Consider the following 24,059-nt stretch of genomic DNA (forward strand, 5'->3'; position numbering starts at 1 on the left):
TTCTGACTTCCTTCTTTTCTCCTTCACAAAATTCACAACTAACGAAAACACTCACGACGATTATTCAGGTAAGAAAGTTTTCTTTTTCGTTTTTAAACACTCAATTTACCTTTTGAATATAACTGAAGTATATTCAATGCAAGCACTTCGACATTTCTGAATTGAGCTTTGCCCGCGGGTTAAATCTTTAAAATAAACGGCAGCTGGCCAAGGTTTTCGAAATACTATATGAACGGCGACTGTCAAATTCTTTGAAAAATTCCGACAAATCCAAGAAAATAGAAAGAATTTGTCCACTCCAAACTATGCTGTCTTTATTAAGAAGTACTAAGCCACTCTGAATAGCTTTAAAGATCTCGACATCGTATTGCCATTACAATTTGATAGCTAACCGTAAACAGGCCAAAACAGAGCACTACTATAACCGGGGTGGTTTTTTTTCGGGGTGGTGAGAATTTGGATCAATTTAGGTTTCTGGGAAACTGCCCACCTATCCCTCCCCAAACCTAACATTAACCCTTACTTATCGCTTTGGGCAAAATGTTAGGTTTGGGGAGGGGTAGGTGAGCAGTTTCCCAGAAACCTAAATTGCGAGAATTTTTGACTACCGGTCGTTTACTCCTTTTAAAATTTTGACCGGTCATATGGACCCTTGTTCAGTAAGTTACATTTTCTACACTCGGTGTCTTAACGAAAGCTGAAGTGCCTTTTCAGTTTTCTATCTTCTCGCGACAATGGTAGAGCTTTATTTTTACCAAAAAATTGAACAGTGGGTTGCGATTTCAATGACATGATCCAATATGTAATCTCCACTCTTTTTCCAGCACCTTAAAACGTGAACAATTTTGCTTAATATGTTTTTGTTAAGGTGGCTCACAACAGTATCTTCTAGGTAAAAGTATAGTATCAAACAGATGTCAAATTATTTAGTGCTCATTACTATCATGCATTTTCTGGATGTCAGAAATTGTCACAGCAGTGGCATGATCTGTCAAAACAGCTTTATTTTCTGCTTTTAGTGCCCATGACTTGAAAGTAAGCCAGGTGACCCCAGTTGTAATGAAAATGGTAACTTTGTTAGGTTACAACTTTCCATAAACTAAAAAAAAATGTTGGAGGGGTTCATTGACACCTTAAGTTTTTTAAGGTGGCTGTAAATTCCGTCATTATCCAGTAACAAATAGGGGGTCACTGTACTCATTCTTGAAATTAAAGGGTGTTTTGACAGGTGTTGCCTTTGCTATGATTACCTGTTAAGCACATATGATTGATAAGTGACCAGGAAGTCCATTATGGCCAGGCATGTATATACACATATCATTTCACAGTTGGAATATTGTGGACAACAATTCAGAAAGTTGGGGTAATAGTGATTGTACAGGAATTCAACATAAAATAATTTCCATAAGGAAAGCATTCTGAAATATTCAAGGCCTGTAAGGCTTTAGATGTGCTGAGAAGAGTCAGTCACACTTTGTATTTCCATGCACTTGATGGCCTTGACTTTTTTGACCTTGAAATATTTCACAACTCTAGTTAACACTGGTTGCCGAGAGAAACTATTTGTGCTTCTTTTTGACTTTCTTCAAAGAGAAACTGTTTTAATTCTCCAAGGTAAGAAGTGTAAGAAGACCATGTAATAAAAATTTGAAGAAATGTCTATTTTTAATAATTAGAAGGTTAACCACAATATCAAGGCATTCATCATCAACAAAATATTTTGATTCTGATTGGTTCTTAGCATAGTTGTCCAACAACAAGGACTTGTAATTTCTTTAATAATCAAATTTACCTATACTGGTTCTTTTTTTGCCTCAACTTCAATCACTAACATGACTATGTGTCATACAATTCATGGCATTAGAGCAGTTTTCAATTGAGTGTCGTAAAACCAAAACCAAAGTAATTACTCCGACCAATCACAAAGGACACAGACAATCCAGTGAACCAATCAAAACTTGAGGCCAATACAGGTAGCCGGCACAAAGCGTGGGAAAACATGCGCGAGCGAGTCACGATTGGTTTTGGTTTTAGTTCTGATTGGCTGAGAAAGTGGCGCGAGATTTCCAAGCCAATCACTAAGCGTAGTAATACAAAACCAAAGCAAACACAATTTACTTTCGACACTCAAGTAAAAACCGCTCTATCATACTCATAATTCCTTGAATTATACTCCATTTAGTCCTGTAAACCATTACTGAATGTATCAATAACAAGCAAGAGAAAGCACGACAGTACAACTTTAATGAGATATTGGATTCCAGGGTTTATTTAAAATATATAATATATAATATTCCTTGTACAATGGTGTATCATCTTCTGAAACCTTGCTCAGAGGATTGAGTATAAAAATTACCCTGGTAAATAATTATATCGCCACATCAGATTCTTGTTGCTTATAGAAAAATAACAACATAACAGGTAAGCAAATAATGAGTGTGAATGCATGTGCATATATTATATATAAGTATAAATTACAAAGGTACATGCATATGATGAAAATATATTATATAGCACTTATATGAAATCTTTCATCAGGTATTTCTTTTTACAAATGAAGTTAAATAACTGGCACATTTATAAGTAATGCAAATAGCATACATCAATATTTTCCATAAAAATGGACTTTTTTCAATCTGAAGTGTAAATTTCCCCAGCTTAAATTTTGCATAAAACTAAATTCAAATTAACTGGAGGTCGCTGCTGGCTGGGTTCATTACAATAATTGTTAAAACTAGCAGTAGTTTCTGCAACAACTACAGCCTACAGAATTAAATGTTATTTCCAATTAAACATGTCACTAGAAAGGGTGACAGTTATGGGGTTTTTTTTTCCAATAATGTAAACTGATAGTTCGCTTTTGAAATATGTTTTTTAAAGTGATTACCCATATTGGGGTAGCTTATAATGCAATAATTATAACAGTCTGAGTGGCTAATTGTTCAACTAGTATAAATAGCACATTAAGTGTACACAAGCTAGATGTATGGGAATAATGAATGACTAAGCATTTTCTAAACTAATGTCTTTCTTGAATCCTATAATACAATTTGGTTATATGTTTAATCAACATATTGAACACTCTAGCCTGCTGTCAGTTACAAGGACTTGTGGGCAAATTGCCCTGCTTCAAAACACAATTTACAAGGAACCATACAAGAGGCCACTTAAATTTACAACATTAAAAGTAACAAAATTGACTGTAATAAGGAATCTGAGTACTTTTCATCAGTGTGATGATTTGTGCTTATGTTTGACAGGATCAGTTTCAGTGTTTTAATTCTGTTAACATTTTAGTCACATGAAATTGACAGCAAGTAGTTCAGATATGTTGTTTAAATCTTTACATATAAGGCTAAATACTCAGTGGATAAATGAGGGTATTTTGCTACAAGAAAGAAAACTTAATATTTTGAATGCCTGAACAAGCAGTGTAAGGCAGGCACTTAAGTAGAGACAGTGATATAATATCTTCAACAACTGACAAAAAGTTTTAAAACATCCTCGATAATGGAGAGAAGTCTTAATATTTGAAGGCTGTTGAACCATCCTAGCACAACATACCACCCAACCATGTCTGGTTGAAATTTGGAAAGTTGTTCTCTTGAAAGGTAGAAAAGTAGTGAAAGCCCTGGAAGCAAGGTAGGAACCAATAAATTTCAGGCAACTGAAACCATATTGCTGGGACACGAGGGCTTACCAAACTGCATCAACCTTGCTCCCTTGTTAAATATTCTTATCAGACTGTGATAATTAATGAGATAACACGTGGCATATGAGGCCTGCTCAATGCAATGTTATATCTTACTGTTAATATAATAGTTGCTAATTATATCTGCATTACAAATAGACTGCAAATGTCTGACATATTGTTGACCTCTCTATATGATTGGATAATAAATACCAATTTGATAATAAATTTTTCATTGGCTCTTTATGAAAGCTATAGTTCAAACTTTGCTAAAGCCTCAAGTTAAGAAAAGTTACAAATACATATTGCATACAGGCAACTGTTTTGAGAATGAAATCCGCATTGGGCATTGAGAAAAAAAGTTACGTACCCCAGTTATTATGTGGGATACTGCTTATCTGCAAATTAAAGTTGCAAGAGAGACATTGAAAACATTAAAAATGCCGAGTAATTGATCAGTGACAATGTTTTGTCTAGCACAGTTTTAGCACTAAGCAATCATATCAATAGATAAACAGGATCGTTTTGTCACAGGAATGTGTAACATGTATAACTAAGAGCTCCCAATTCAAGTTTTAGACAAAAATATTTACATTACTGCATACGCAACGGAATTTCCTTATGCATTTACATAATAACAAAAGAGCTCAAATTTTATTATGTTGCCAAATGTTTTGACAATATATTCTTTCGTTACGAAAAAAGTCAAATTTAAAATAATTTTTAAAAACTTGCCTCTTGTGCGCAATTGGATTTAGATAGGACAAGACTATTAAGTGGTAAATCATAAAGATCATCTTAGACTATCATGTTGGTACCATATTACACGAAATTATCACAACATAAATTTTCATGATCATTTTTAAATTGCGAAAATTTTGTCCTGAAAAAGAAACATGTTAGAACAAGTGCCAAACAAATTCTCCAAACTCACAAAAATTGAATGTTGCACAATATCACCCTTTGAAATCACAAAATTAAGTTGTTGTTAAAATTTCATGTAATAAGGAACCAACTGAAATCTGTATCTTCAGAAACTTTAGTAACTTTTTCTGTAAAATTAATAATAATTATTTATCATAGTTGGAATATCTGTTTCATTAAATAATATAAAGTATAATTTGATCAGGTCCTCAAATTGAATAATATAGAAAATAAAGTAATCTGAGAACATAGATGAAGGCCACTGGCTAAAAATATTTGAGTACGTCTTATTCAAGTGAGCAGTGTATAATATAAACTTCCTGACGTTAAAGGACACAGATATTAAAGCATGAATGGACACAAATAGTCCAAAGCCATGTACTGGTGTTTCATTGCTGTCTGTCTTGTTTGAAGTAAAACTTTTTGCTTCTCACTTATATAACTAGCTTTTTCAGAGAACCTGGGTAAAACTCTCTGTTTCTTCTAGCACAACAAGTCTACTTTTTTGAAGCAAAACATATACGTCAAGTCATTGTACAAGATTAGCAAACGTGATAAGAAAAAGCTTACACAATGCAAACTGTGTATGATTTCAAACTTAATCTGGGGAAATTCCAGACTCAGGATTTAGTCCATTATTTTGTTCAGACATTTTAATACAATGAGTACATACTTCAATCAAGTGCTGTTATTTGTAGTTGGTTTAAGTATAAATACATTTTGGCATATAAATAATAAATATAGTTTACAGTTTTGAATGGCAATTGCGTGACCTTCACCTAGTTCAAATTATACACAAAGTACAAAAATAAAGCCAGAAATTATTCACTATGAAATTTGGGTAATTAACTGCATTGATCATTTCAATTTGCAATTTATAAGCCTTTCATTTTAATAATGAATCAAGTGTATATCAGATTAAAAGGCATGTTAAAGTGTTTTTTTGTGGAATATAGTAGCCGCTAACAATATTGTTAGACTATTGTAAGTATAATTTCTTTTTAAAAAGCTCTAGATAATAAAATGAGAAAGAATGTCATTAATTTTTGTAAGGAATAAGTTACTTGTAAAAAATTATCTATATCACATTAAAAAACATGTTTTGCTAACTCTGCATCTCTGTTTAGCTCAGCAAAACTATGCAACTGAAATCTGCCAGTTTGGTAAACATATTAACATGCTCTCAGCAGCATATAACAAAATTACAGAAATTAACTAAGAAACAATAACCTTAAATCATAAAAGCAACACCATGAAGTACAACTCATACATCAACAGAAGTGCTCTTCATCTGGCTTCTAGAGGAGGCCTAAAAATGGGCAAAAATTCCTCATGTAAAATAATCTTTACTATAAACACAAAATGAGCAACTAGCAGCAACATAAGTATTGGGTAGAATTGGGGATAATTATACTGAAAGTTTTTGAATTACTGACTAGAGCATGCTTTGAAAAAGGAACTTTACTGTAAAATTAAAATATCAATATTGCAATTAGCCCCTCTGAGTTTTTGTTGGTGTCGCTACTTTTTTCATCCACAGATCCCCACCCTCAATGATGAGGGTGGGGATTTGTGAATGAAAAAAGTAGCTACTTGCAAAAGTATTCCACTGTGGTCACTCTTTTGCACTTGCTCCACTGAAACAATCATTATAGATCTCTAGATGAACTGTAAGCTAAGTTCAGCCACTAAAGATGATTCCTTTGTTTTGCATTGTGCATCCTTACTGAACAGAATTTTACACCTAATTAGCATACGCACATAAACAAATGAGAGCTAAATGAGTATGGCGACATAAGTTTTTCTCTTATTTTGTTTAGTGACCGTCTTCTTTCAACAGTGGAACCTTGATTCAACGAACCGGAATGAAGTCCTCGGAATAATGAACGTTGATGAGGGTATGTACAAGGTCCACCTGCTCCTTAACAAATACAGGACCCCCCCCCCCCTTCATTTCAACATTTAAGTTCCCTTAAGGTAAACAAACCAATAGACAAAGTTTGACTGAAAATCTATAATAGCGATGAAATTACTTTAATTATAAGACACTACTTTCTGCATATGAAGAGTGTGGTTGTCAAGTTAAACTGAAACATGTAAGAGAGCTAACAGAAGATAAAAGTTGCTTACTGGTATTGTATTGATCTGTTCATCTCTGTGTAATTCAACAGAAAGGCTACTTGAAGAGGATCCTGGCATATTATGATCTGTTGCATTAAAAATATTATTTCAAATTAGAGATATCGTGGGCACAATGGCCTGATTTTAGTGGTTTCAATTGGATTTAAGCAGTGGCCAGGGTCACAACACTCTGTTGCTTTGTATTCTTGGCCAAGACACCCTTCCTGGGCACCTCCACCAGGTAGTATAAATAAGTACTGGTGAACTGTTACGGGATACCCCGCAATGGCAAGCATCTCATTCAGGGGAAGTCGTATTACTCCTAGCCACATTTTGCTACAGAGATCAGGATGAGCTTCAGCAGTGTGGGTCACTTGGACCAGGGTGCAGAACTTTATTTACACAATGCAAGAAGTGTGCTTAGAAAAATAAGCAGTAAGTTGAAGGAAATCATGTTTGAAAGCTTAGTGTGGTTGATTGACTGGTGATGAACACTGTTCTGTTGGTAGCCTTGTTAGGGATTGCATTTTAAAGGCAATGTTTAATTTCTCAGCAAGAAATATTGTTGCATTAAATTTATTTTCGTTGACATATTGAAAGAATTGAAACACAAACTAAACACTATTTTATTCCTTTGAATTGATTAGAATAAGAATAATAGCTCACAAACCTCTCTTATGTCTGAGTTCTTGCTGACTTCCACTTTCTTCACTGCAAGACCAAAAATGTTGTGTCACAGGACTTAGATATAGGGTAAGCGTAAGTAAATAGCTAAGGGCCTAAATAACTGCGCCTGAACGTTTTCATGATTAGCTGTGTCTGTTCAAAAACCCGGAGGCTCAAAAAGTGCTGTGCTACAATGGAACCCTGCCATAACTCCAGTGCCCCTTCATGAATACGACCAATAAATTACTGTGGTTACCTTGTTGGAGCAGTTTTCAATTGAGTGCCGTAAAACCAGAACCAAAGTAATCACTATGGCCAATCACAAAGGACACAAATAATCCAGTGAAGCAATCAAAACTTGAAGCAAATACATGCAGCCGGCACCAAGTGCGTGAAAACATGTACAAACGAGCCACGACTGGTTTTGGTTTTACTTCTGGTTGGATGAGAAAGTGGCACAAGATTTTTAAACCCAAATCTCTAACAGTAGTAATGCAAATCCAAAGCAAATGTGAATAACTTGAGTGAAAACCGCTCTATGGTCCAAACAAGTTAGTCAATTTCTTGTCTGAAAACCCCTATAATCTGACCAACTGTCAACACAACCAATAACCACCTTTTTAACTTCGCAATCTTTATATTCTGTAGAAATATACACCATTAATAGAACCACTCAATGTGATTAAAGGAAATAAAGTGATGGTTAAAAATTGTGTTCATTCACAATAAAACAAGCCCTAGTTATGTCCACTGCAATGCAGGCAGGAGCATGGAAAGTCCAAATATCTGTCACCAAATTTAAAAATCTCGATGATTTGGTAAGTGCAGAATGCAATATGGAACAATTGAAAGTATGATGTTTTATATATGTTCGTGTTTATTTGCTTTATTTTACTTTCAGAAAAACTGTTCACAGGCTACTTGTATACTTTCCCAGGTGTTCCTTACGCTAATCTTTGCAAACGTAACACGACACTTTTGTTCGTTTGTAACAAAATACTTTTGTCTTCCTTGAAAATGCGATAACATGAAACTTTTGTTTTTTGTTTGTTTTACGGCGGCATCGATGACATTTGTTTAATTTAATTAAGTTCAGGTTCAGACTGCACGAAAGACGATTCTCAAAAACTAAAGAAACAAATCTAATCAAAAAACATATTTTCGACAGGTTTTTTAAAACGCAGTACAGCTAGGATATTTGTTTCCTGGTTATCAGGTGTTCACGCCGAAAACCCCGGTGCAAGTTTTTGCATACCTAATTACGAAAACGCTTTGAAAGTCTTAAAATCTAATTTAATTAATTTGCAGTTTTTACTTGGCGCCAAGAAGTCTGCAGGAAGCCTACCCAAAACACGCAATACAAGCGATGTTCATGATGCGCATGCGTTTGGTGTAAATTACGTTGAGTAGTACCACAAGGAGAGCAAAGGTTTTACTGAAACAAATATATACCTTTGAGATCCTCATATAAAAGTAACGTAGATGTGCTCCACGTTTTACTTGGGGGGTATGGTCAGGTGCTCCCCCCCCAACCCCCCTCCACAGGAATAATTAATTAATTGATATTAATTAATTAATTGACTATTAAAGTTTACACGTTAGCGCACTAGCGGGTTAGCGGACGACAGCCCCAACAAACCATCACAATAGTGCATTCTGCACTAAAAACTGTGTCAGTACTAGCATCATTAATTTTGAACCTATACCACAATACAACCAAATTTCTAAGGCCCGATGGTGGTCATATCACAGGGTGCCACTGTAGTAATAAGGACAATGGAGCAGCAGCAGCCTTCTGACTATTTAGAAACTTAATTAAACACTGCAGCTTGGAAGTAAATGCCTCCAAAAGTTAATTTTTTTTAAAAAAAAAGTAGACACTGAATTACCTATCCCCTCCTGGTGTAGAACTTGTAAACACCTGCCGTGTTATGGGAGTGGAGCTATCACTACTTCCAGGCAAATGGTTGTTGGTTCTAATCTGAAAAGTATTTAAAAAAATTTAACAATCTATTTCACATGATTAATTTGAAAACATTTATGCCAACCAGTATGGGTTTAAAGTTGTAATGGATTTGCAGCTAAGTCATCCTTCAAATGTCAGTGTTTTACATCTCTACTTGTTTCAAGCTAGCTAAGATGACCTCTAGGCTGGTCAGTCTTACGTTGTCAGCTTGCTAAAGGGGCTTTGCCATTATTCACATACAATGTTTCAAAAGATTCTTCATAAAAGAAATAACATATTTGATCAATTAAAACCAATCAATGATGTATTGTAACAAAATGGACTGTTAATAGCTCACCATGGTTGGTCCTAATGGCCACCTAGCAGCTGAGGAAGAAAACAAACAGGTGCTCTTGTTAACAACTTGCTTATAAACAACTTTGCTCAGCAGGTCATTAATTAACATCCTGATTGTTCATCCCTTCCCTTAAAGATAAACCGATTGATTCTTAAGCCTTCTAGTGTACACCCAAAGGGTGGATGATGATGATGATGATGATGGCTCAAAAAACAAGCCAAGTATCTCTATCACTGGTTGCCAAAGCAAGGTTTCAGGAACTGAAAGAGTCTTCATCAGATAGGTTTTGGTATCGTTTCTTGACTGTAGACATATCAAGTGTTATCTGAAAACTATTTTCAAAGACAAAAATCGACTCATGTGCGTTATTCCAAACATTCGCACATTACTATACTGAGCAACTTTAAGAGGTGTAACTTGAAATCAAAGAACAGTGATTCAAAACTATAGCTGAGAAACTTATTGCAACTGGTTTTATAAGCTGTGCACTAACCTCCACAAGTACATCTACACTGACACATCCCTGAACTGGCTGATGTTTCCTCTGTTGATGCACTATTGTCTTGTCTTGCATGAATAGCTATCTGCTGATGCTGTGATGGGAGAAACCCATTCAGAGGTGGGAGTCCATTTACAGTTGCCTTCTCTGTGCTGTGGTTTAAAGGTACTTGTCTGAATGTTAAAAATGCAGAATAAGTGACATTTGAGGAGGTAGCCTTATTTGGGTAATATACCAGATAGGAACCAAATAATGTATCTGAAACAAAGCAACCACTTTTTCACATGTTGTTTGATGTGTCATTTACCTCAGAAGTTGTAAACTTGCTCAGGAATCAAATATGGCATTAAATTTATGGACCAACTGTGCTTAACAGGGGAGGTGGAGGGGTAGAAAGTGGTAAAATAATTTATTCAAATGGAGCAGAAATTCCATCTAGGAAAACACAGCATCTGTGGAGGTTTTCAACTACTAGTTTGAAATTTTTTATATCATACAATTTTTGAGCTATTAGGTATCCAACCAAAATACAACAATTAGGAAATCTTCTAGTCACATGGAATGCAAGGGAGCATTTGCATGACAACATACACTGTAAGGCTAAGGAGTTTCATGAAGACAAAAAAAAAACCCAATATGGTATCCTAAAACCATGAGGTGTTATACCAACCTGCATGGATTTCTCCATACAATGAAGAGAAGAAGTACCACAATGCAGAAGGCACTGATTGTACATCCAATGATGATACCAAGCTTTACATTAAATTCAGGATTATCTTCTAATTCTGATATCCTGGGCGCTTCTGTGGGCTTCACAAGAGATGTGTTACCTTCTGTTGTGAGGAAAAAAACTATTTTCAGTTGAAGTACTTGCACATTTCGATTTAAAAATGTTTACATCTTATGCCATCATCAAATGGCCAGTTTTTAAAGTCCCAAATTATTGTCAGTATATTATTGTAAATAAAACCCCAAAAAACAGTCGCCCCTACTTAGCAGCCATGCTTGCCGTCTGATAATAAGGGTCCAATAAGGGTCAAAAAAGCTGATGACAGAAAAGAGACTGAACACACAACAATATGACTCCACTAAGAATTACTGTCATTACATGTACCAAGGTTAAATGTGATTGTGAATCAGCCACCCAAACTACATGTTTTATATTTTCACCTTGACCCATAATGGTATTCATTTTACGATTGCACAGTTATTTGTATTTAATCAATGGTTTTTCTCAGTTACATTAGAGTTAATACTGCACATTGTGTTTAAAACAAAGAATCACCTAATGCAAACAGTATTAAGGAAAGGTAAAACATACTGACAATTAAATTTATCCTTATGGTCTCCCATCAACATAAGTTTTATTTACCTTGCTTTTCTGCAGAAATCTTTATTATCTTGGACCACTTTCCTGGAATATTGTCATCATACTCTGCACGAACTTTAACATAGTATGTGTTGACTTGCTTAACATTCATTGTAGTTGTCACTAGGTTTGGAAACCTATCTGAAGAAGCAATGACAACTTCTTGCTTTGTCCATTTGTCCTCAGGGAGGTTTTTGTCATTTGTGAAAAGGACAGTGAAACTTTTAACAACTGCATCAAATACTCTTGGACACACCCACGAGAGCTGCACCTGGCTTGATGAAATGATGGTGTATGTGACATTAGGAGCTTCTCTGGGCACTGTGGATGGTGGCTGAACTTTTACTGTTCTAGAGAAAGGCCCATAGCCTTGTTTGTTCTCTGCACGAATCTTAAGATAAAAGATCGAGTCTTCTTCAATTCCTGTTAACGTTGCTGTAAACTCCTTTGCATAACTACTGAACAGTCCCAAGGGATAAGCCTCTATCATCCATTTGGAATCTGGGTAGGAGTTGTTATATGTGTAAAAGATTTCATAGCGAATAACCTCTCCATTTGGCTCAAAAGGTGGCTCCCACTTGACATCGACAGACCTGACAGTCCTGTATTCAAATTTTACATTTCTTGGTGGAGAACTTGGTTCTGTAGGAAGGATAAAGAAAGTAGCAGTGAAAGTGTGACAAACCTGTTAACACGCTCAATTGATTTTGGCAAGTCTATAACTGTCACAAAAAAAAAAATTAAAGTAATACCGCACACCAGACCAGGGCTAGTCTACTAGTAAATATTTGCTAAGTAGGATTTCTTTCCACTTACAAAACAATTAAGTTATACTTTTTTTCCTTGTAAAATAGAGAAGAGATTGATTTTTTAAATACTTTCACATACAATTCCTCAAAGGAAAACAAAAATTACCCCCACCCCCCAAAAAAGGTAAAACAAGTTCATCATACCACTTAGTGGAATTTTACAGTACTTCTGGGTTGTGCTGAAACTAGGATGTTTATCTGTTTCAACTTCATGATGTGACTGAACAGAGATTGTGTATTCTCCTCCAGGAGTAAGTCCAGCCATTATGGTGTTCTCAGAATAAACTTTTCTCTCTACAGGTACAGGTTTTAAGCTGCTTCTTGGATAATATTTCACTGTGTAGTAAGCAATCCGTTCTGCAGACAATGGTCTTTGCCATGTTACGAGGATTGAAGTTGGACTTTCAACACTGCACACCAAATGAATGGGTCGTGATGGTGGAAGTCTGTTGGGATCTACAGGTCTGGGAGATGAGCCAGCTGGATCTACAGAAAAAACACAGTTAGGCATGAAATACATGTTTGTTTGTTTGTTTTTTGTTACTTTACCAAAGGAAATGAGTAGTTAAGAGTAGAAAAAAATGCCTGCAAAATAGATGCTGTTTTGTGGCCGCTTATTAATGTCTTGAAAGTGGGAATTCTGTTTTATGTTGCATTTTAAGGCAATTATGGGTTCCAATGAAAGTGGGAAAAAAGTGGGAATATTGCACCAATGATTTCTAGCTTCAATTGCATTTATCAGTTATGATCAACACAATTACTTCGACATTTAGCACAAGATGGAGGACATTTTCCAACTAAATTTGAAGGAAAGGCAAGAGACAATTTCCTGGTTTGTCTGCACTAAGTTCTTCTCTTTCAATTCTAATTATTTTTACACTAGAGAAATAATGCTGGCCATGATTCTGGGTGGACGAACCAGTTCTTAGATTTAACATGTTCAGCATAGAGTCTTCTTGTAATGTATGTGACATAATTATTTGTGGTAACCTGCGAGTTTAGTTGCAGATTAAGTTATATGTACCTGAGTCAGTTGTAGCATAAACTGCTCCAGGTACGCCTAACATTTTACCATCCCAGGCCATCACTTTAATGACAAACTGGCTTCCAGGACCTACAGAGGAAACAAATTGAATGACCAACAAGTCCTTTCCACTAGAACTAAGTCTTTTGCTGCCTCATGCCCTCCTCTCTGTATGAACAATATGGGCCAGAAATTACATTCATTCAACACACCCTGCTGCTGCCAAACCTACCTCAACCCAAGAATTAATACCCACCACCCTTCCCTTTTTTTCTACCATAGATCCCTGCATCCTTTCTATCCCGGCATCTCTTCTATGTAAACTGGAACTAAAACACTGCTATGTTATAGGCAAAGACCAAACAGGTTGTATAATAAAGATGATCAGGTAACTAGTGTGCAAACATTTTTTAAGCCCAGGGCCACCTGTCCCTCTAAGCTGACAGAGACATACACGGCTCAAGACTAACGGTAGCCAACTAGCCAAAGGCTAATACAATTTAACTTTTGGCTACCAGGTTTAGCATTCCTACTAGCCATTTGGCTAGTAGGAAAAACTCGGAAAAGTCAACTGTTCTTGATAGAAATCAATATACCTGACTAGTGAAAAATTACTTTTGGCTAGTAAAATCTGACATGTGACTAGCCAGTAAACCAGTGAGTTAAAAAGTTAGTCTCAAGCCCTGGACATAGCACAAAGAAAAGGTGGCTCTGGGGAAACATGTATGATTGGCTTAATTGATAAACAAAGGGAATTTAAAATCTAGCAAATCAAATCAACCCTATTAAATCCCTTGTTATAAGATAGGTACAGGTGGTTCTGGAGACGACAAATTATCTTGAATTAGTGGGGCTAACAAATATTGAATACCATACAAGTTCTGTAAATCCCCCATCTCTATTAACCTCTCCTCTCTTTTAAGTACCTCCTCTCCCTCTTTATGAACAAGGAAACAAGATAACTTTACACTTTTAATGGATCCACCACAGTTACTTTTTTTGTTACTTCTGTGCGAAAATGTGTTACTAAACAGCAGTGAAACATAAAAAAGTCCACTTTACTTCTTTTACATGTACCCCAACTGACATAATGTATAATTTTAAATAAGCATCCCTGCCCCTGTTCCTCAAAAGGTCTTTAACAAAAATAATAAACCCTCCAGGGGCTAAATTGGACATTTTATGGTGAAACATTCTATTAGTAGACAATGGATTATTACTTACTCAGGCCCTTTAAAGAATAGCTTCGGTGTTCTTTTCCAATTTTGAAAGGGCCTTTTTCTGTTTTGCCATCTTGAAGCTGGACATAAAACAAATGGTACTCTTTTACTAAATCCTGACCATATTTTGGAGGTAGCCACTTCACATCCAACACACTTGAGTTTTTTGCTGAAATCCATAGGGTTGGTGGACTAATTACTGGTTTAAAAGGAAATGAAAAATCAAATTACACTTTAAATAATAATTTACTGTCCATTTAAAAAGTAAAAGGGGTATGACAAAAGTAGCTTTTTGGAACTGGTGATTTTTGGTGTTACAAGTTTTTCTAAAATGATACAATTATTTTTATTACGTATTATTATTATTATTATTATTATTATTATTATTATTATTATTATTATTATTATTATTATTGACTCATTAAATGTGTTTGATACATTTGATACGTGGTATTATGAAGATTAACAACAAATTGTGCACTTATGTCCCACAAAGCATAAAGCAGTTTAGTAAGAAAGAAGTTATTACACCTCCCTGTCACTCCCTGGGATTTGACCTAAAAGATGAATGCTTTTTGTTGTGGCATTCGAGAAAGAGTATTATTTCCATTAAACTAGCATTTGTCTGTACCAGTTTTCTCCAGAATTGTGGCAAGAGATTGCTTAGCTTCTGGGCACATACAAATACAGTAACTTCTGACATTTTGCAGTTACCATTTGTTGACTGAAGTAGCACTGTTCCAGTCACTGGTTTGCTGGCTGGTCCATTGCCTATCACAGTAGCTGCATACACTGTTATGCTGTAAGTTTTTCCCTTGGACAATCCATTTATTGTTTTCTGTAGTATCTGCCCTGGAACTTCCAAGGTACTTGATGAACCTCTAACACCACTTTCTTTATATGCAATCACATATTTTGTTATGATGCCATTTTGATAATTTCTTGGCGGTGGCTGCCATGCAACATCAAGACTCTGTAGAGAAGTAAATTTCTGACTTAGCCTTTGGCAATTTTGATTTATTGCTGTTTGAATAATTATACTTCTAGTTTAAACCTAACAATAAATTAAGCTTTTCAGAAATTAACATGCTGATTGTGGGAATAGTAATTAAAAATACTGCTATGACTGTTAAGATTAAGAGATGTTAGTGCTAACTAAAATATCATGTATGCATATTACATGCAAGTATGTATGTACATGCTATGTTACAAAATAATTATGGCATTTGTAATTGAGTTAATAATAACAAATTACAGCATCACAGTCACTATAATGGACTACTTACATCTGGTGTTTGACTTGAGACTTTCACATTCACAGGAGGCCTGGATGGACCTAAGTGGAATGAATGTAGATGAATGTGAGTAACACTTATCAATAATATTAGCTTGCAAAAGACAATAAGCCTTCATTGTAACACAAAAAGTACACCTTATTAAAAATTTAAATGAGTAACGTTGCTATATTATCAAGAGCACATAGGGCAAGTCGAACAACAACAACAATACTTTATTTAACCACGTGATACCTAGGAGCGCAAGCGCTTGTTAAAATGTGTGCATGAAATCCAAATTACAAAGTAAAAATGTACAGCAATATTACACATAAAAATGTCTAATAAGAGATTTGTTATTCCATGCTTTTCTCTCTGAAAACCACTTAACTGTTTTGCATTGCACATGAAGAGCTACAAGAAGGACTACAAGTACAACCTGTTAAAACCCATTTCTTTGAGTACAAATACCATGGGATATTTGTATTATTTTGTGGCTACTTGTACTTTACTGAATGGAACTGGACAATACAAGTGCTTTCACATGACTACAACTCAGTGCAAAAACATTTCTTGTACATGTAGGTGCAAAGTGATGATTAGGGAACCAGTCAACTTACTGTCCTGAAGTGTTCTTTGCACAATTATTTCAGACCTTCTCCCAATGAATTTGGTGTATGCTTTAACATACAAACTGTAATTTGTGAATCCAAACAGTCCAGATACTACACGACTGTTGGTATCCTTGCCAATGACATCCTGAATTTCTTGGCTGTTTACATTTCCTAGCTGCTGGTAGTGCACCGTATAGGCGCTGATTGAATAGTTCCCAACTGGAGGACTCCAGCTTATAATGATGGATGATGAGGAATGTGGCAGAGCTACTACATTGGTTGGAGGCCCAGGCTGATCCTCTACATTAAAAGAAATAAGAAGACATTTAGCCATATGTATGTGCATTTTTTTGTTATTATAAACATTAAATCTGCATCTACAGTAAATACTTAAATGACATACTTTATCATAGATGTAGACATTAGTGGGCCTGAAACTCCAGAGGGTAGCATGGGGAGGGTAAGGAAAATCATGGTTGTTATAATTAACGCTTACTTTAAGGATACAGCAAAAGCCCAAGAATGCAAAAAAGTCCAATTCTCTTGTTGTAAAACTATCAACTAACGGTCTGTGCCAATTGCCAATGCTTTGCTTTGCTCTTGAAATCTCCTTCAAACTGATCACCCGATGTGCTAGCTTGTAATGCAAAATTTATGTTGCTAAAGAGTACTGAAATGTACTATGCTTTTTCGTTTTACAATCTATTGCATAATCTTACCTAATCTTTGGACTATAACACTGGCTGTGGTTTGAATATTTCCAACCTCATTTTTTGCAAGGCATTGGTACATTATTCCACTTCCACCAGAGGTAAAACTGGTTATTGTCAAGTCAGCACCTCCTTCATAGTATGTTACTTTTGCTGAGCTACTGGAGCTGAGCTCATTACCATTTTTCAACCAGTATAATGTTGGTATAGGTGAGCCACTGGCGGCACATTTGAACTCAATGGGCCCAGTAGTTGTCCATTTTATACTACTAGGCTTTGTTGTAAACTGAGGAGGGACTAGAAACAATTATAATACTATGGTTAGCCAGGACGAAGTACAGTGTTTGGCTAAAAGAACTGCATCTGAAAGCTATTGTTAATTTTTATTTGAATGCCAGTATGTTCCATTACAAGGAACTTTACGATTTTACCTCCTATTTATACCATTTACTTAAGGCCCGGAGCCGAGCGGAGGAGAGTCGCGCGAACGCGGACGCGCGCGAGGGGCAGGCGGGCCGGACGGCGGCGAGACGGGACGAACCGGCGCCCGGGACAGCGAGGCGGAAAGCCTGTGAACGGGTCTTTAAGTGGATGCTTTACTGAGGCCCCACTCTCGTTAACTTCAAAATTCTGATAGTATTCCCATTGTTTCTACATTTGGGTATGTGTGTTTTTGACTAGTGAATTATCAGTACTTAAAACTTGAATCATCATTGATGGTTTAGTTTCCACTGATTTAGATGTGTTTCTTGAACTCACAATAAAACTAGAATGAGCCACAGATGTTGAGCAAGCACGGTTTGCAGCACAGGGGTTTGGTTTACATCAATTTTAGTTTCTCTGGATGCAAGGGAGCAATGAAAGATGCATGTATCATCTAACACAACATTTACAAATGTTATGTGCACCTACAAAACCTTTGTAGATTATTATGATCATTGGGCTCCTAAAGAACCCAGAACAGCATAATACCAAACTATCAATAATTAGTGCATTAACTGTTGTAAGACAAACTGACAAATACCTCTGACAAAAAGCCACACAGATCTAGAAATAGTTTTCCCATTTGAACTGGCTTGACACACATATTCTCCTCCATCACTTTCAACAACATTGGGGAAATTGAGGTTGTTGACTCCATGCGATATACTGTGAAATTTCACATTTCCATTTAATTTTTTCCATTGTATAACTGGGACAGGATATCCAGTTGCAGCACATTCTAATGTCCCTGAACCTCCCTTGGTAATAGTAATGTTGTGACGTTCACCAAGAAACTTTAATCTTGTCTTATTTCTGGCTAATTCTATAAAAAGGCAACAAAGATAATATCAAAACATCATTAGATTTATACTTTCGTCGTAGGTCTAGTAGTTATCTCACCGGTACCCAGCCGCCAGCGAGGAGGGGTGGGCGTGGTGCGGCTAGTGGTGGTGGGTGAGGCCCGCCGGGCGCCCAGGAGGCGTGACGGGGGGCGCACACGGACACCCGCCGACACGCGCGGCGCGAGGGGGGAGGAGCAGGGGAGGGGGAGCCGGGAGCCGGGGGCCACCGCCAGGAGGGGGCGAGGACGAGGGCACGGGGGGGACCCGGGGGGGCGGGGACGCAAGTATTTTAATCAATTAGATTAATTATTAATCTGTTGTGGTTCATCTAATCTACTCTTAAACTACAAATTTTGTAAACTAAGACATTTAATAATACCATTCAATATTTATTTTAAAATGTTTTAATATACTGTATATATTTCAAAGCTAACTTTCAGTTCACTGTTTTTCTATCAATCTAATTCTATAATTTGTCTATTTATTTCATTTACTTAATCAAGTTTACTTTTAAGGGAGTGAAAACTAAAATGACACATCATTCTAGAAAAAACGCAAGTCAAATATTTTGAATTACTCTGTAGCCTTAACCTTGGATTGTTCAGTTTTACATATTGGGATGAGGATTAGTTGAAATAACACAAAGGTTTCTAAATGTCATCTACGGTTATGTACTTCTGGCATAAGGCTAATTCTCTTGGAACCCTAACAATGCTGAATTTTCCTGTACATGATCCATGACTTAAATCATGGATTTCCCTGCACTCAACTATTTTTAATCTTTTTGCTAACCAAAGGAATGTTGCAAAGCTGATGCTACAAGGTTGCAGATCCTGCTGCATTAAAATAGGAGGTTATTTAGTCTTGAGTAAGCAACATATATGTATGCAAAACAGCAATTTGTGTCTAAAAGCACCAAGAAAACAAGGTCACTCATAGTGCTAGGGCAGGAGAAACCATACGCTGACTAAATAAAACTAAAACACAATGTTGTAAATTTTCTTATAAACACTTTAGTAAAGCTCCATAATTTAGCATAAAGTACAATCAATAATGAACAACCTGAAAATTCAGTGAAACAAACAAGGAACTTGTGATACATAATTGAAAAGGTCTCACTAAAGTATGCCTTTAGGGGGGGGGAAAAGATCGTTTATATTGATGCCATAATTGCCTGTCATATTTATTCTTCAGCCAAATTATGTTCATTTACTGTAGGATTCTTTTCATGTAAGGATTGACAAATAGTTCATTGTGATGACATTTAATTATTACAACAAAATGGTATTTGAGTGTTTCACCACAGTAATAACCTTTCTTACACTTTAAATTAAACTTCTATGGTTATATTTGTCTTTAACATTACTAAATATAGACTCAAACTACTTTAAACTGCTTCACTAGACTAATTAACTTATCTTCAAGCTGCTGGGAAAATTTTCATTTCCTTACACTTTGAACAAATTAAGGTTGGATTTCTCCTTGTAAAGGACAGAAAACACCTCTTTGTAAAGGCATGCTTTTGTTTTTATACTTATTTAAACTTTTTTCATCTCTAATCTACACATATCTTGCATAAAATAAACATCATTATGTTAAATAATGACTAATTATAGCCAGTGTCTCTTGCCTGAATCAATATTTCATGTTTTCCTATATTCTAGAAATGTCCAAAACAAGGCATTACTTCAAAGTGCCTTGCACATGATGCTCACTTAATAAAACTCATATTTTAGAAAAAAGGTAACAATGTGGTAATTGTAAATAAGGTTATAGCTAAGTCAATTTTGATGCATCTCAGTGACACATCAGGCCCACTTGAACCTGATGTATCAGCACACAATAAAATTTACTTACCTGTTTGAACTATAAGACTTGCAACCTGGCTTTGTCGTGTTTTAGCCACATTTTTTGCAATACATCTATAGTTTCCCTCATCTACCTTCTTAACATTTTTTATTTGAAGTACTCCTTGGTCCAAAATTACTGTTCTGTCACTAGGACTCAATGCACTGCCATCTTTCTCCCAGGTTATTGTAGCTGGAGGAACAGCTTGGCGGATCTGACAGGAAAATCTTGCTACCGACCCCTCCCAGGTTGTTGCACTTTGAGGTTCATAGAGGAACTTCTTGGACATACCTTTTTTACAAAAGAAAAAGAGAAGCAAATAAACCAATCTTGTCACTTTGTACTTCAAACATTTTATGTTTAACAAGGTATATGGCCTAGTCAATACTTTGAAACAAAACAATCAACTCTTATACTTAACTTAGCTTAACTGCATCTTATCTGGGGGAGTAGCAATACATCAAGTACGTCATTTTATCATTTTGATCATGTTACAGAAACTGGGATAAGCGGCAGTAGCGTTGGCTAATTTTAGAGCATAATGGACCTTGGCGCGAGTTTACCATGCAACCTTGTTTGGTGTTGTTCTGGTAAGTCACTCATCACTCTGTGACGAGAATTGAAGGTAAAACACATTCTTGTGAAATGAATGGACTCCTACCTAACGCTGGCCAGAATGATGACTTACAGTAATGTTTCTGCGTCTTCAAAACCAAAAGAGTTTACAAAAAAAAAACAACTAAATGCCCTGTCAAATGAAAAACGTTTTGTGCAACTTTTCACGCTCCCTCATTTTTCTTTTATTTCTTCAAGTGCTTTTAATCTGTGCTTTCTCTATGTTTAATTCTGTTTGTAAAAATCACCAGATTTCTAGTTCCTTCACATTGAGAGGTGTATTTTACTCATAAATCTTCATCTGCATCAGTGACAAAGTAGCTGAAGATTTCTGACCATTACAAATATATGTTCTTTTCAAACTGAGCTAAACTATTTTTGCAACTCCATTCCCTAAAAAGTTATGTTTATCTCATTGAAATAGTTCAATCCTGAATCATTCACCATTGTCCAGGGGGGTTCCCATGTCGCTTGTCTAAATTTAAAAAATGCACCGTGTCGCTGTTTTATCAAACTTTGCGTTGCTGTCGGCGATATAATTGAAGGAAAATTACTTGTCCTTGTCGGAATTTAAGTTTTTCCAAAAGGGTTGTCATTAGCCAGGCAGCCAGAGACCAGCTAGTTCATAAAGTGTATTCCATAAATTATCCACACCTCCCCCACAGAAGGGATTTTTCTTAAGTCCCCCCCCCCCACCCCTCTGGAAATTCCAATTAAGCTTCATACATTTCCTTAAAGTTTTTGGCCAATGAGAACACTTCCACTTCCAGGAATTTCCAATCCCTTCTGTGGTGGCAGTATGGAATTTTTTCTAAAACCACACAATTTCGCAATTTTGTCCGTAAATCGTTTCATTCAAACTTAGCCAACTCCTTGGCCAGAACTCAATTCCATCACAACACTGCATGCTAAAATTTTGGAAACACATCTAAAACACAAAACAAGTTCTACAATCATCAGATGAACAGCTGAAGTATCTGAAAGGTTGTAAATGGCAAAATACAAACAACCCCAACAAAATGGAGCTAAAAGGCTTATCAGTGGAAGAATTTTTGCATCTAAGGTTTGGGGGGCACAGTATGTAAAACACAGCTGAGTAAATTTCATTGTTGTCATAAACATTACTAAAACAAGTTGTAAAACAAAATCCATGTAAAATGAATTACGATAAGCACGTGATTTTCTTTACAAGGCGCAGTTAATCCCTATTGGCCAAGAAGACAAAGAGTTGATCTCTCATACACAGAACTTGTTGTTTTACCAGCTAACACAAAGGACCCGCCATGTTTAGGACAAGCCCAAACACAAGCATTTCTTTTCGCTCTATGGCGATAAAACACTCCAATGAAATAACGCATCGCCAGTCTTCGTGCGCTATTGCGAACATTAAACAAATTGACAGTGGAGAACATCCGCAAACGAGGTTCTCTTTTTGATAAGGTCAAAGGTGTTATAAAACATAATGATAATGCGACCACGGCTAAATGACGAGTTGTTGTTTCGCAGCGTGGTTTATGTGCAACTTCGAAGACTTAACGTCGAATTAAACATAATTTCCAGTAGCGTTTTGACGTTTTGCGAAAGGCAAACATTTCAAACGTCCAACCTAAGTATAAACATGGGAAAGCTTACGGCCCTACCCGATGCCAGCAACGTTTAATAGAACAAGCCAAAATGAAGCGTTGTACTCCAGCAGCGGCGGGCGGCGATAAAAATCGTTAACCATCCATTCGTGTCGTTTACCGACACGATACGAATATTTACTACTTTACACCATTAACGTAAAAATGACAGAATTCATTCCGTCAACGCAAAACACGTTTTTTTTTTTTTTGCAACGTTCATTACCGCAAAAAGATATGTGGCTCGCTTGGTACCTGGGGCAAAGTGCATTATACTTAATTATAAGCTTAACCTTTCTCCTCTTCGTCAAAAGACGCAATATTTACACTTATAAAGTTACGCATAAAACTGTAAAGGTTAAGATTTTGAGTGAATAAGCTGCATGTGAGAAGATAAAACAAACAGTGTGTTTGACAGTGTTGGAAAAACACTATTATCGACGACCGCCTATCTACGACCGATGCTCCAACTCCAAAGACTATCAACCTTACAAACTACAACTTCTGTTGTCTTACGGGTCACTGAGATATTGTAAACATGTTTTGAAACAAATTACTCTCTTCTCGTATTAAAGAAGATAATTGAAACGTTCAGCAGAAAGGAAAAAATATGATCGGGAAACACGCAATCAAAGAACAATCGCGTGATCATCAGAAAAAAAAGCAAAGATGTAAATACTCAAAATTAGCAACAGAATTTACATATACGATAGCAACTGAGTTTCCCCGGCTTTTGCTCGCTTTCCGTTAAAACGTGATTTCAACACATGGATTCACTTAGAAAACCGTAGGCTTCAGCAATCGAATAAATATACATAGCCGGAAGAACACCGAGTTCGGAAATGAATCTTCAGGGTTTCAACCATGGTTTAAGAAAAGAAGTGCGCGATTCAACGAGCTAATCTGTCCGTGTCGGAAACAAGAATTTCCAAGATCACGTCATTTAATTTGTTCGAAACCCCTTAAAATGCTTTACAAACATCCATTTCGTTTGTATTCTTACCAGCAACATCCAAATGTACTTTGTGACTCCCTATTCTGCCCATCGAGCTTGAGGCAAAGCACTGATATTCCCCGACATCAGTATTGTTTTTCGCCCGCTTGTGAATTACTCTGGTGATAAGCAATGTTCCATTGGATGCTATACGTCTTCTAGAATCTGCAATGATTATCTGTCCGTCCTTTTCCCATGTTATCTTGGAAGGAGGAGGTGAACCATCCACTCGACAGTTCAATGTAACGGGCTCATTTTTGCGAGCTACTGTGTACGTGGGTTCTTGGCTAAAGCTTAGAGGAACCAAGGGCCCCGTAAGAGTGCCTGAAATAATATTCAGAACGCAGTTAGACTATAATAAAGCCCTAGAGAAAATGATTTTTTTCTACAACAACAAACTACAAACTATAAGAAAGGGTTAGAAGAACTCG

General features: G+C 36.3%; 1 protein-coding gene and 2 long non-coding RNA genes across 4 annotated transcripts in view; 2 read left to right on the forward strand and 1 right to left on the reverse strand.

Annotated features, from left to right (window-relative positions):
* Positions 1-11,930, forward strand: LOC144641659 (uncharacterized). Of its 2 annotated transcripts, none has more exons than XR_013568596.1 (5): positions 1-68; positions 6,436-6,513; positions 9,841-9,988; positions 10,286-10,369; positions 11,760-11,930. It is a non-coding gene; the product is annotated as an uncharacterized LOC144641659 (long non-coding RNA). The 2 variants fall into 2 exon arrangements; XR_013568597.1 differs by having other exon boundaries at positions 9,862-9,988.
* The window catches only part of LOC144641024 (protogenin-like), a 25,790-nt gene continuing 3,972 nt past the window's right edge, over positions 2,242-24,059 (reverse strand). Inside the window, exons 2-19 of the mRNA XM_078500087.1 lie at positions 23,638-23,952; positions 20,407-20,688; positions 18,249-18,530; positions 17,234-17,521; positions 16,521-16,814; positions 15,913-15,962; positions 15,341-15,599; positions 14,631-14,825; positions 13,407-13,496; positions 12,527-12,868; positions 11,577-12,215; positions 10,875-11,037; positions 10,199-10,377; positions 9,706-9,734; positions 9,292-9,383; positions 7,407-7,447; positions 6,746-6,822; positions 2,242-5,924 (exon numbers count right to left, since the gene is read on the reverse strand). Of these exons, the coding sequence (XP_078356213.1) occupies positions 5,880-5,924; positions 6,746-6,822; positions 7,407-7,447; positions 9,292-9,383; positions 9,706-9,734; positions 10,199-10,377; positions 10,875-11,037; positions 11,577-12,215; positions 12,527-12,868; positions 13,407-13,496; positions 14,631-14,825; positions 15,341-15,599; positions 15,913-15,962; positions 16,521-16,814; positions 17,234-17,521; positions 18,249-18,530; positions 20,407-20,688; positions 23,638-23,952 (3,662 nt within the window). The 3' untranslated portion in view covers positions 2,242-5,879. The remainder of the gene's footprint in view (positions 5,925-6,745; positions 6,823-7,406; positions 7,448-9,291; positions 9,384-9,705; positions 9,735-10,198; positions 10,378-10,874; positions 11,038-11,576; positions 12,216-12,526; positions 12,869-13,406; positions 13,497-14,630; positions 14,826-15,340; positions 15,600-15,912; positions 15,963-16,520; positions 16,815-17,233; positions 17,522-18,248; positions 18,531-20,406; positions 20,689-23,637; positions 23,953-24,059) is intronic.
* Positions 15,878-24,059, forward strand: part of LOC144641655 (uncharacterized) — a 14,785-nt gene continuing 6,603 nt past the window's right edge. Inside the window, exons 1-4 of the long non-coding RNA XR_013568590.1 lie at positions 15,878-15,987; positions 16,690-16,850; positions 20,580-20,765; positions 20,895-20,987. This is a non-coding gene — a long non-coding RNA (uncharacterized LOC144641655). The remainder of the gene's footprint in view (positions 15,988-16,689; positions 16,851-20,579; positions 20,766-20,894; positions 20,988-24,059) is intronic.

Source organism: Oculina patagonica, chromosome 2, assembly GCF_052425735.1.
Source record: "Oculina patagonica isolate OP01 chromosome 2, crgOcupat, whole genome shotgun sequence".
In the NCBI taxonomy this organism is placed as follows: domain Eukaryota; kingdom Metazoa; phylum Cnidaria; class Anthozoa; order Scleractinia; family Oculinidae; genus Oculina; species Oculina patagonica.